Source organism: Monopterus albus, unplaced genomic scaffold (genome assembly GCF_001952655.1).
Source record: "Monopterus albus unplaced genomic scaffold, M_albus_1.0 scaffold52.1, whole genome shotgun sequence".
In the NCBI taxonomy this organism is placed as follows: domain Eukaryota; kingdom Metazoa; phylum Chordata; class Actinopteri; order Synbranchiformes; family Synbranchidae; genus Monopterus; species Monopterus albus.
Genome location: NW_018127932.1, coordinates 2668720 through 2681083, shown reverse-complemented (window position 1 = coordinate 2681083; position 12364 = coordinate 2668720). Strand labels below are relative to the sequence as shown.

At 39.6% G+C, this 12364-nt stretch overlaps 3 protein-coding genes across 3 annotated transcripts in view; 1 reads left to right on the top strand and 2 right to left on the bottom strand.

The window, feature by feature from the left end:
- Positions 1-230: 230 nt before the first annotated feature.
- On the bottom strand, positions 231-4803 carry dnaaf10 (dynein axonemal assembly factor 10). The gene is made up of 8 exons (XM_020601620.1): positions 4482-4803; positions 3956-4056; positions 3550-3680; positions 3285-3386; positions 2737-2852; positions 2001-2135; positions 866-963; positions 231-726 (listed from the first exon to the last, which is right to left on the bottom strand). The coding sequence occupies exons 1-8, from the start codon at positions 4665-4667 to the stop codon at positions 519-521; spliced, it is 1077 nt and encodes a 358-aa protein (XP_020457276.1). The 5' UTR covers positions 4668-4803; the 3' UTR covers positions 231-518.
- Positions 4804-4993: 190 nt separating this feature from the next.
- Positions 4994-9755, top strand: pno1 (partner of NOB1 homolog). The gene is made up of 7 exons (XM_020601621.1): positions 4994-5275; positions 6088-6234; positions 6356-6439; positions 7449-7509; positions 7637-7754; positions 8257-8327; positions 8441-9755. Exons 1-7 carry the CDS (start codon positions 5078-5080, stop codon positions 8506-8508), a joined length of 747 nt encoding a protein of 248 aa, XP_020457277.1. The 5' UTR covers positions 4994-5077; the 3' UTR covers positions 8509-9755.
- LOC109961064 (calcineurin subunit B type 1) overlaps positions 8904-12364 on the bottom strand; it is a 32695-nt gene continuing 29234 nt past the window's right edge. Inside the window, exon 6 of the mRNA XM_020601622.1 lies at positions 8904-11187. Within this exon, the coding sequence (XP_020457278.1) occupies positions 11140-11187 (48 nt within the window). The 3' untranslated portion in view covers positions 8904-11139. The remainder of the gene's footprint in view (positions 11188-12364) is intronic.

The window sequence follows — 12364 nt, the reverse complement described above, 5'->3', positions numbered from 1 at the left end:
TCAAATGTACTATCAAAGGTCACAACTTTAACAACAGACAAAATCATAGTGCAACAGAAGAGAGGTGTTTCAGTGAGTATTCTGCAAAAATGGAAAGAGATTAAGAAATTAAATGTTGATCCCCAGAGTTCTTCCAAGCCAGTAGCTACATGACTCGTTTCCTTCATCCTAACAGAGGCTTTTCACCAATACAGGAAATGTATCATCATGTCGCAGGGGTATTTTTCTGAGAACATTACCTGCAGAGCTCAGCCAAGCATTACATGTTTCGAGTCAAATGTTTATCTGGCAAGAAAAACCTAAAGATGAGTGTCAATTGTATAAAATCTGGATGAACAGCTGCCAAAATCTGCAGCAGCAAAGTGTTGTCTTGTCATAAAATATCATCAGTTCAAATACGAAGAGGGTTACAATTCAGCCCCAGAAAAAGGCAGCGATTTACACACTGTTGGTGCATCTCAGCACTGCATCTTGCTTTGTTTTGGGCTGCACAGATCCTCCCTTTAGTGATTTTCTTTTCACACCACATTGAGTTTGGTGACAATGAGCACACGGACAGACTGGTCAAAGCCTGAACACACACACAGGCCCTGCTTATCAGGGCTCCAGTCCAGACTGGCGATTGGCTGAGTGGACAGTGTTACGTTCTGTAAGAGGTTGACAGAGCCGGCTACGCCCACATCCACACCATCTGAGTCCTTCTTGCTTCTCTGAGCAGGATACTCACTGGAAATAGCATCAGTACATAAAAATATATTATAGGTCAGTTTATAGAGTAAAGCAGAAAAACAACCATCATGATTGGTACTTTTGTATCTTGAAATGGGACTAAACGTTGCAGTTGAAGATGGATTACAGTACTTACTATTTCCAGAGATGTAGAGTGCCTGCTCCCCCTGTAGTCATGAAGATGTCTCTGTTTTGAGGCAAATGTCTCACCTGCCAGATGGTCGACTTATGAGCCTAACATAAAGCAAAGGAATAATTTACTTCACAAAACAATTACATGGTAATAGAGAAATTCCTAGTACCTAGTACCTTTCAAACCTGTGTATAAAACCTCTCCTCCAATTTATTCTGGTCAGGGACAAATAATGTGCCAAACTTGCTGTCCCCTATACAGTTTTAGCTCTTCCTTTGTTACCAACTGTTTAAAGTTATGTCATTCATGGAATAGTTTTTATCCCTATTCTGCTTCCACATTGCTCCACTTCCCTTGTAACAGTTTGCCACACTGCACTGCAGTAAGCCGTTATTTTGCTTTTACATAAGCAGAAGACCTCCAGAAAAACAGCTGAAACATTATTAATGATCTCACTGAAACCAATGAGTCTGCTTTCAAGAAATAATACCATACGCAGCACATACTGTAAATATCCTGACATTGAAAAAACAAAAACAAACTATCATACTTCAAAAATTGTAACACAGACAACAGATGGTCCCTTCAGAATACCCAAGCCAGATGCAGGCCAAGACTCTGTTAGTATGACTGCAAATTCTCATCAACAGCTCTGAGGTCTTGATTATAATACAATAACAATTTCAAATCTTTAGCCACATGTTAAGACTTATTTGAAAAACTACATTGATATTTTTTACCAAAATATATCTGGTGGATCCTTGTGGTTCATAAAGACAGCGATGTGCTAACTTTTGATTGCTCAGAAGAACTGGACAAATATTTAGAAAGCTGAGGCCTCAGATCCTTCAGACCTGGCAAACACTTGGACTGTGCACTATTGCTGGTTTAATTGTGTTTTTCTAGCATTTTCCCAGAAAAAGCCACTGGCCCAGTGTCATTCTTGGCCAATGTCACAAAGGATGTTAGACAAACACAACCCAAATACTTCCAGCTGTGAAAATGGTCGAAACGATGTGTGTCCCCATTTCCCTCGGTACCATACAAATGTAAAACTAATGATAATAACCTTTTGACGGTGACATTTTCCCCCATACATGGGAACCAAACACCTACAGTATCTGGCTCGTTCAATTACCTTTTCGGAAACAGAGGCAAAGCCCTTGCTTGGGTGTTGGGTCCTCATGTCAAAGACGTGGAATTTTCCCTCCAGTGAGGTTGCCACCAGCTTGTTCATGATGATGTCTTTCCTGTCAAACTCCACACAGCATATCTGGTTGTGAGGTAAGAAAAAAATAACAGTCACTCCCTGGACATTTATCACATGGTATGGCTCCACCACAATTTATTTCCATACATTTGTTGAAATGAACATAAAGTCCAGGCAAGTTCTTCTACATTCAAGGGGCGCTGAATAAAGAGAAACAGCTGGGTAGTAAAATCAGAGCAGTGCTTTGTACATGACACAATGGGCGCATGCATTCGTCTCAGACTTCCCCTGTGGATTTACAGTATGTCCAGTCTAGATGATGCTGGGAAGTCATTTTCAGCTTCAAGTGCAGGCTGCAGCACAAAAGAAATAATGTATGTTTGGACAATTTATCCTAATGAAAACATCAGTTCTAAATATGAGGACTATTGTTTGTGTTTCAGAGCTGAGTTGGCTGAATCATAGTCTGAGTTACTGCTTTCTTCTGAAAAGGCTGTAATTTTCTTGCTATGGTGCCATGCTGGCTACATGACTCAAGAAATCAAGAGGAAAATCTCATGAAATATTTAACATCAACAACTCAGAAATGAAAAGGCCACAGGGGCTGTCACTCCATTTATTGGCTATTTTTTCTGTTTTACCATTTCAGTACTGTTCACCTCACCCCATTTTTAATGTTGGTTTCCCACCGTACAGACATATTCCGCAGGTCAAAGAGTTTGATGTCCCCATTGTCATAGCCGGCACAAACACAACGGTCCTGATCATTAATGGCATGACCTGTAATGAGAGGGTCAAAGGAAAATGAACAGTTTTCATTTATGAGGAAGGTACAGGACCCCTTTTCAAAGATGGTTTGGAATTTTGAAGTTACAAATAAGTAAATATATATACATAGAACCTGAAAAAGTACAATTGTACAACATAGTTGTAGGGCTATTTTAAATGGAGCAAAGATTGTGCTTTGCTTGTTAATTTTGTATTCTTTTGTTCAGTGGATGTGGCATGGGAGTGGGAAGATATTCATCTCCTGTACAAGCTGGACACTTCACCCAGCTTTTGTGCACAGGACATAGATAAATCTCTGCTCATACCATAAAGATTTATCCGTATGTACCTGGAAAGCAGGAATCTGAAGCTGTACTGGTCATGGCTAACTGAAACTTGTGGATGTTAAGTACTTTCAACACTTAAAGCTTATATTTTACACACCAAATGCAACAGTCCAGCAGTCCCGCTTGGTTTCTCCTTCCACGGGCTCCATGTTAGCTACAGGTGAATCCTTCTGTCTGGGATCCCACACCTTTACTGTACCTGTAACACCCAAAGGAAAAGTAACATTTTAGCAAATTTAACCTTGGTTTTAAATTTTCACCCTAGCATCTACAATTGTGTAGATGCCACTTCTTTTTCTTAATATCAGTGTTCTGAAAATGTTGTAACTGTAAATCACATAAATCTCTCTTAATGCTCCTACCATCTCTGCTTCCAGTAACTATCTCAGGTGCACCATCGCCAATCCCCAAACCGCCAACACCATCAATACAATTCACTATCTCTTTGTGAGCCTTTACAGTGTACACTGGCACTTCAGGCATCTCTAGATTCCTGTAAACAACAAAAGAATCTACACTGAATGAACAGGTAGACTTAAAAAATGGGGTCAGCGTAAATTAACATTCAGTTCAGTTAGCCAGTGATAAAGCCCCAAATCACTGAGTTTTTCCATTGAGAGGCTAATATTATCAAACAGATGATAATGGCTGGATAGTCCATGAGGCATTGGCTCTAAAGGCAATGCCTCATGGAATGGCTTGTGACTGAAGTTTAAACTGTCCTTTCATGCCATTGATTGTTCAGTGAATGTGGATAAAACAAGTTACCATATATTGAGATTTCCGTCAAAATTCCCAGTTGCTATGTGTCTTTGCTGAAGAGAGGTGGCCCCAAATGTCCCACACTTTATAGGTTTAGGTTTCTCTACCTGAAACATATGAGAAGCAGGGTTTAGTTTAGCTCCCAGGGTGGGACAATCTAATAGGTAGTAAACTAGTACTGTGAAACGCCATAAACTTATTTCAGGCCCAATGCGTTTGACAAATACCCAAAACCTAAAAACTATCACTAAGGACAAATATCAGAGAACTGAGATATGCTTGTGAAAGCTTATTTACTTGAAATTACCCAGATTTAATTAAACACCTACAGTTAAGAACCTCTGAATAGTTTAGGTCCTTGGCTGTCTTCATGTTGTCTGTTGCTATGGAGAACAAAACCTAGCAAGATTTTTCTAGAAACCATAAGTAGATAACATTAAGCTAGCTAAACCTAAAATAAGCTGTTTGCACAACATATTTCTGGGAAAAGGAGCAACAGCAAACAGGAGAAAACTGTGTACATTATATCTACCTGCTGGATAAGTTGAGCCTCTCCGTGCTGGATTTCATATATTTGCATAACTCCGGTTCCTTTAGGAAAGTTCCCCATGCAGACAAACTTCGCGCTGCACGGAATCCATTTACTGTCAAAAACGGTGTAGTTCAGACTCTTCTGAATATGCGCAATAATCTGAGGCTTTGATAGTGGCGATGACATCTTTGCTGATCTAGAAATATTATGTTAAATGGGTCAACATTAGCTTGATAAGCACCAACAACATTTATCATGGATCAAGCTCACTGCCAAAATAAAAGGGCCCTTCCTACAGCTGAGCGTGCGGCTGCCCAAAGATATGCCTGACAAAATGTATACATTTCATGTAAACATTTTTTATTTAGGATACATGGACAATCTACACGTATATCAAGTTGAATGAAACTCCATTCTAGTAACAAAGCGAACGGTTTTTGTTAATTACAACCCGATTATTGAATATTGTTACTCTACAGGCGTTGATTACGTGGCTCTTTGGGTCATTTTCTTTGCACGAGGACACACTCGTGGACCTTTGGCAACAGTTCGCTTCTGATTTGACTTGTTTAATTTGACATAGATAAAAATTCGGGATGGACACTGATATAGATACAGTTCCTGGTGCTAGCACATCAACGGAGAATAAAGATAACACAGATTCTTTCATAAAGGTAAAGTCTAAAAGGAGTCAGAAACGAAAACGTGAACAAGATGGAGTGGACATGGACACAGGGGAGCCCGTGAGAGCTAAGCGGCCGCAGTTTCCACCGATTTCAAGCGACCATTTAAGGGTAACTACTGTCTGTGAGCATATGTTCATCGTATTTTCTCACTGTTATCTTAGTACAAACAGGCGTATTTATAATGCTATTTAATCTCATGTAGCAGCCAATCCACGGTTTGCACTTGCGCAGTGTGGTCTTGTGAGTGCACTATGAAGCTACTGTTATGTGCGTATGTACATTGTATTCTGTACTAGCATCGCAGGGGAAAGTAAAACATTAATTAAAAAAAATATATATATCTGTCAGCAGGGGCCCAACAACAAATTTTCACCCTGGGGCACCCTCTGTGGATAATCCAGCCATGAGACTACTCAGCAATACTCTTATGTAATGGCTACAGTCACTAGTTTTCTGTGCAAAATTAGTTTTTAAATGAAAACCATTGGACAAGTTCATAAAATATTTATAACTAATATCTGTCCAGCAGTAGAAGGATTAGAGAGACCACCCACAACTTTAAAATTAACATAGCAGATTAATCCATCAGTAATGCTGAAAAGGACAGCCAACCACAATAACAAGCATGGTTTACTTTTAATGTCTAAATACATTGTGCTGCAAAGAATTAGAGAGAATTTGCTACTTCTTTAGTCTTAAATAGTAGTAAAGGACATTTTAATCTTGGACAAAACATTTGATGATGTCACCTTGTACTCTAGGATATTGGGATTAGGATTCTTCACTGTTTTATAGACCATATGCTTAACTTGAACATAATCTGTAAATGAATTACTAATGAAGATTAGTTAAAGTGGTTTTCTGGTGCCACAGAACCATTTTTTCAGTGTATGATGATGTTTGGGTTGTGTTTGCTTCAGGGACCAAATGAGATGCGTAAAATCCCTGTTCCAGCTCACAGATACACCCCGCTGAAGGAAAACTGGCTAAAGATCTTCACCCCCATCGTAGAAAATCTTCATCTTCAAATCAGATTCAACCTGAAAACTAGGAATGTTGAAATCAAAGTAAGTTTCTGCAACACATTTACTGTAAGCAGTGTGGATGCTACAGTAATATCCACCTGTTCTGTTATTTTCTGGTACCCACAGATGTGTCCTCAGTGTTTGTGATGTGCTTCTCTTTCAGACATGCAAAGAAACACAGGACATTAGCGCACTCACAAAGGCAACAGATTTTGTTAAAGCGTTTATTCTGGGGTTCCAGGTTGAAGTAAGTACACTGATGGAAGGTTTTGTTGAGTTGTGTGTGTTTTCATTTTGGCTGGGGTCTGGCTATTTTTTTTTTTATCAGATTCCTCAGTCTGCTTTTGTACAAAATGTGTGTTTGAAAACAGCTTATAACCCTTCAGGGGATAGTTACCACTAATCCAAGATCTGCTGTAGTCAGAAACATGGTGTGTATATTTTGTGAAGCTGACAGAACCATGGGACGATGTAGTAAAGTTAGCATGTGAGAAGAAAAAGCTTAGATATACAGACTTGACAGAGGTAGAGCAGCATTTTTGGAAACCTAAGGTCCACCCAGTGGTGGTTGGCTGGAGGGGAATTGTTAGCAGATCATTCTTGTCCCAGTTAACTAAACTGGATGTAAAGAGGAAGAGCCTAAAGGCAGTGAAGAACGTGTCTGACACACACCGGTGTATGACAGCTTAGCCTAAGCAGATACAGAGTCTACATAATGCTGGGTCACCGCTGAGTACTGACGTTTTTGCTTGGGTGAGGGTAGGAGCAGCTTAAACATTTGCTAGGCCAGTTTAACAGTATTGTAGAATGGGGTCACCTGTGATGGGTCCTCGGCAGATTTGAGGGCATGATCCGATGCTCACTGTGGGGCTCAGCGGTAGGTCAAAGCATCATTTGACATGAATGCTGGGCGTCCATAGGAATGTTCACCCAGTGTCTGACCCATTTCACAGAGTTGATCACTGTATGTAGCAAGAAAGTAAAGCATAATGAAAAGTAGTAGTAGTTGTTTCTGTTTTACTGTTCACATGATGAGGATGTATTTGTTTAATATTCTTTATTTTTAAAGCTTCTTCTTTAAACAAGAACAAAAATGTCAAGCTTTCATTGATCACGGTTATATTTTACTTTAGACAGAAACAAATCTGACCAACAACCGTATAATAACCGATTTTTTGATTTATGTTTTGCGAATGCCCCTTAAACCTTCATCATTTTTTTGTTTGTGACGTAACACTCGCACCTTCTCCTTCCAGGATGCCCTCGCTCTCATCAGATTAGACGAGCTTTTCCTAGAAAGCTTTGACGTCACGGACGGTAAGACCGCGCCATGTGCTTGTCTGGTCTGAAATGCTCCACATTTGAGCAGCATTGTTTTTCCCTGCTGTGAAGCAAACTTGTTGTTGTGTATCTAAGTGATCTCTCATGTTGCCTGTCTTGGCAGTGAAACCTCTGAAGGGAGACCACTTATCCAGAGCCATTGGAAGAATAGCAGGGAAGGGAGGAAAAACCAAATTCACCATTGAAAATGTCACAAAGACTCGCATTGTGCTCGCAGACACGTGAGTGCTCGAAATATATTCTTGTGCCGTTACCTTATCTGATCACTTTCTTGATTATTAGTCATAATAAAATCATTTAAATCTCTTTTAACTTCACTTTTGTATTTTAATGTGTGATATTTTGACAGTTGTACTACAGTGTTTGTCAGACTAACAGCAGCCTGAGAGTTTTGTTTTTACAGCTCTAAGACAGCTGTACCTGAGAAACATAAGTTGGTGGTTTACTACTGCAAAATTAAACAACACTTAATTGACTCTTTGACACAGGAGAAAGACTCACTTCTCTAAAGCTAGCCTGACTTTTCATTCAGTTTAAATACATACATAGCATTAGGCCATAGAATTATGTACAGTCAATATTAAATTCTTACCCCATGAGAGTATTGTGGTTTTCTCTTTCTGAACCCACACTGAAGGGCTGTTGTACCTGTACTGTGTGCTAGAAATGGCTCATTTGTTTCTTAAAAAGAACCGACAAATTAACATTCTTGTCTCTCAACAGAAAAGTTCACATATTGGGATCGTTCCAGAATATCAAGATGGCCCGGACAGCGATATGCAACCTAATCTTAGGTAAGAAGGTTATTTTTAATTATAGTTGATCATATGGTTGTTATACTTTGGAACAAGCTCTCTAAATCCACATGTACTGCCGAGTAGTGATCTAAACGCTTTGGCCCCTACAGGAAGTCCACCTTCAAAGGTCTATGGGAACATCAGGGTGGTGGCCAGCAGAGCGGCAGAGAGATTCTGAAAGCCGAGTGGTTGCTCTGTGCATTTCTCTTCACCCACTGACTGGTTTTATTGCCACTTTGATGAGCCAAGACTGCTGACTGACCCCTCAGGCTCTGCTGTAATGGCTCATGTGTCCAGTGTTCACTTTTTTGGATCATATGGCACTAAGTATGTGGGGACAGTGCTGAGACATGTGTCAACAGAATGCAGAAATCTGAAAATATGAGTCTGTGTAAATAAATAAATCTCCACTAAAGAATGAGTTCAGTTCTGTCACTCAGATGTACAAGATGTCTGCTTAATTCATTAATACTGATGACTGTGTGCTGCTCCCTGGCAATTCATGTTTCTATTTATGATACAATCCTGTTTAATGACAAACTGAAGAGAAATGAGGTAAAAAAAAAATAAAAACACGTTTCAAAGTTTATTTAAATTTAATTTTCATACAGTATCAAGTTTCCAACAGTCCCACAGCATAAGATGCAGCATGCAGAAAAAGGAAAAAAGATTCTCAAACTTAAATCTTTTCAGATATCCCCACACAAACTAAAAAGAACCCAAGTCCCTCAGAGAAGAAGTAGCACTTACAAACTAAAGCGCGGTCTGAACTATACAGAGAACAGAGAGCCAGAACTGCATTTAACAAATACTTATATACAAAAGAAAGGGAAAAAAAAACCATCAAAATTTCCCCTTTAAGCTGAGTACAGTGTGTGGCAGTTTGAGACAGGATCAGATATGCAACCTTTACTGGAATAGAAGCATCTCGCTGACCCGAGTAAAATACAAAAAGTTACGTGTAGTTCAGTTCATTTGGATTACCTCTCATAATGTGTACATTTACCAAAGTTTGGCAACATCCATATTGTATACCATTAAATTTTTAAATATATTAACATCACCATCCATGTGTAAACAAGAGGATTATTTCAAAAAATTGATCTACATGCACAACAAAAATTATACTTCCATGTCATGCAAGCACAGGGAGGCCCAAGCCGTGCAGAGCTTTGGGATTAGGGACAACAGAGTACTCCAGATTCACATCTCTGACTGAACACTCCTGTTCCAACGAGCACTCGGCCTCCAAAGCAAAACAAAGCTATCCTGATGCCAAGTATCGTAGGAAGCATTTTTCCCTTAGAAATTAAAATTTGGTTGAATTTATGTTTTGGAGGGGGAGAAATGAGGTGATTCTGACAGGAAAAAAAAAAGGTGGGAGAAGAAGCCAACTTTTGAAATGTACATGTTCCAGAAAAAAAACTAAACAAAACTACACTATACAGTTAACCCCACTGCACCCTGATCACGCCAATGTGTTAAGATTTTAAGTGTTTGTGTAGCGTTACAGAAAACTGACCTGTCATGTGCTGTACTGAGAAAGGTTAAGTATTCAGAAGGGCTCATGTCAAGCAGAGGCAAAGCCTTCTCCTCTGGCTGTTGAAGATGAGCACACATTGATTACCCAATATACACATTATTTTAAAAAAATGCCGCCTGCAGATAAGTCTCTTAAATTGCTATATACTTGCACAAACAGTGTAAAATCTCACCATTATTCAATGCCAAACTATTACTCTCAGCTCTTAGCCGAGTCCATCCAGCCTCTGCTTCCAACGTTACGTAAAGTCTCGAAATTCTAGTGAATCCATTATGGCTCCTCTGTCAGCCTGAGAGCAGAGCTGTTCTTTGCTTTGGAGATTGTCTTCTGGATTCAGAAATGCTTCATCGATAGTAAACCATGTACTGTGTTTGCAGCCACAAATTATTTTGGAAAAAACATTTTGTTGGCATTCATTTATCTACCTCTAATTTGACAGGAAACGAGCATAATCTCCAACAATATAAACACATTAAGTATAAATAAAAGTAGCAATCTTTATCTAAAGAATAAAACCATGAGTTGCTTTGCTAAGAGTGACTGAATTCTTTACTGGTCTAATCTAAACTACTTGTGTGGAAGGTAAAAGTCAAGACATTAGAAAATCTGAAATTTCTTAGTGCAGCCAATATGACTCGCAGTTGGAAATGTCACAGGCCAGTGTGTCTGGCATGATTTTAGTGGTGATGATAGGTAATAACTTGGACTGGTTTCTGGATATGTTCCGGTTGGCACTTCATACCCTACTTTCTAGTTGTACTGCAAGTCAAGTGTTAATATATTGTACACTTCCCCTCACGAGACAACCATAGATATACTTGTATTTTTTTTCTTCTTTATAAAAGACAAGAACAAAAAATAAATATCAAAAATAACAATTAAAAAAAAAAGGACAAAATATGAACAAGCCAACCAGCCTCTTCACTGTGCCACCTTTCTCCCCCTTCATCCAAAATCGGAGACGTTCTTGCAAAAGACAAACAGATGTCCTTCAGTCTTTTAAAGTGCTACAACCGGGTTATTGAGGGGCTTGTCAGTTCAGTAACACTTCAAAGTTGGCTTCGCGAGGCCTGTGGTTTTGAAAGGAAAAGTGGCTTCACACAGAGAGAGAGAGAGAGAGAGAAAAAGAAAAAGAAAGATATAGAGAGAATACTTCCATTGAGTTACACAGAGCGTTTTGCCGGACGTCTTGAGCAGATCTTCGGAGATGGTGGAGAAAGCGAGTGTCGAGGAGGAAGGGGGGAAAATCAGCGAGCAGAGGAGCGCTCACACGTCCACCACCATCTTTTTGTGTATATCAAGACCACCAACCACCTGGAAGGATGAGTGAGATGGAGGCAAAAGAAAATACATCCATTAATCCAGCGCTGTTATAGGCAGTGATGGTAAATGTCAAAGCAGAGATGTGAGCTCCCCTGTTAGCAAGAACAGGCCTTTTAATGAAGGCAGTGTAAATAATAGAGGCATAATATATATAGAATAAAGCCATATGAACTGCTTTTAGCTGCTTCAGTTCCAGGATCACCTTTTAAACTTATGTGCTGTAGATTATTTTAATGAATAAAATCCTCAGTCTCAGCCAAGGTTTCTGCATCATCCAGCATTTAAAATCTTATTTTTATACCCTCTTTGTTGCATTTTCCTACAGTGATGATCAGGATTAATATAACCAAGACAGAAATCATAACAGTCTCCTCCTTGAGCCTTGAAGTATTTGATCAGCGCTGCTTTGTTAAAAACAGGGCCCGATATTCTTCCACATCATCCTGAAAATACCTTCCCTTTTTAGTTCAGGGCTCCGGAGATTCAGCCATCAAATGTGGGCCTGGTGCCTGTCACAGAAGTGGTGCCTTTCATTTCAGAAAATGTCTCCGAGCAAAGAAGGATCCACTGGGGTCCAACAGGAGACAAGTTATGTAGATGATTTATTTTAACCAGAGAACTCTGTGTTCAAAGACACCTTGATTGCCTCTCTTATCTTGCGACCATGTACTTTGTCTTAATTATAAGGCTGGAATCTAAATCAGTATAACTGCAGTGGTTCTCAGCATTGAGTTAGGTCCATATCTTTATAGACAGCACTGCCTGTCGTATCTACTTCATTTTTACCTCAACTATCATAAATACCATCTGCTCATTATATCAGAAGTGTGTGTTTTGTTTAGCAGTGAACAATTCTCAAAGAGCTGCTCTGACGCCAATCCATCATGTTCACGTCGGCGCTAATGACTCCCAACTTCGCCAGTCGGAGGTCACTAAAATTAATGTTGAGTCGGTGTGTAATTTCGCTAAAACAATGTCGGACTCCGTAGTTTTCTCTGGACCCCTACCCAATGTGACCAGTGATGACATGTTTAGCCGCATGTCGTCATTCAACCGCTGGCTGTCTAGGTGGTGCCCAGAAAATAACGTGGGCTTCATAGACAACTGGAAAACATTTTGGGGAAAACCTGGTCTGATTAGCAGAGACGGCATCCATCCCACTTTGGGT

Bases quoted from the DNA above. Each gene is read 5' to 3' on its own strand.
- pno1 (XM_020601621.1), top strand. From the start codon at position 5,078: ATGGACACTGATATAGATACAGTTCCTGGTGCTAGCACATCAACGGAG. The intron at 6,440-7,448 runs GTAAGTACACTG...TTCTCCTTCCAG, and splicing joins TTCTGGGGTTCCAGGTTGAA to GATGCCCTCGCTCTCATCAG. The intron at 8,328-8,440 runs GTAAGAAGGTTA...TGGCCCCTACAG, and splicing joins GATATGCAACCTAATCTTAG to GAAGTCCACCTTCAAAGGTC.
- dnaaf10 (XM_020601620.1), bottom strand. From the start codon at position 4,667: ATGTCATCGCCACTATCAAAGCCTCAGATTATTGCGCATATTCAGAAG. The intron at 3,681-3,955 runs GTAACTTGTTTT...TGTTGTTTACAG, and splicing joins GACGGAAATCTCAATATATG to GAATCTAGAGATGCCTGAAG. The intron at 964-2,000 runs GTAATTGAACGA...GCTTTATGTTAG, and splicing joins TTGCCTCTGTTTCCGAAAAG to GCTCATAAGTCGACCATCTG.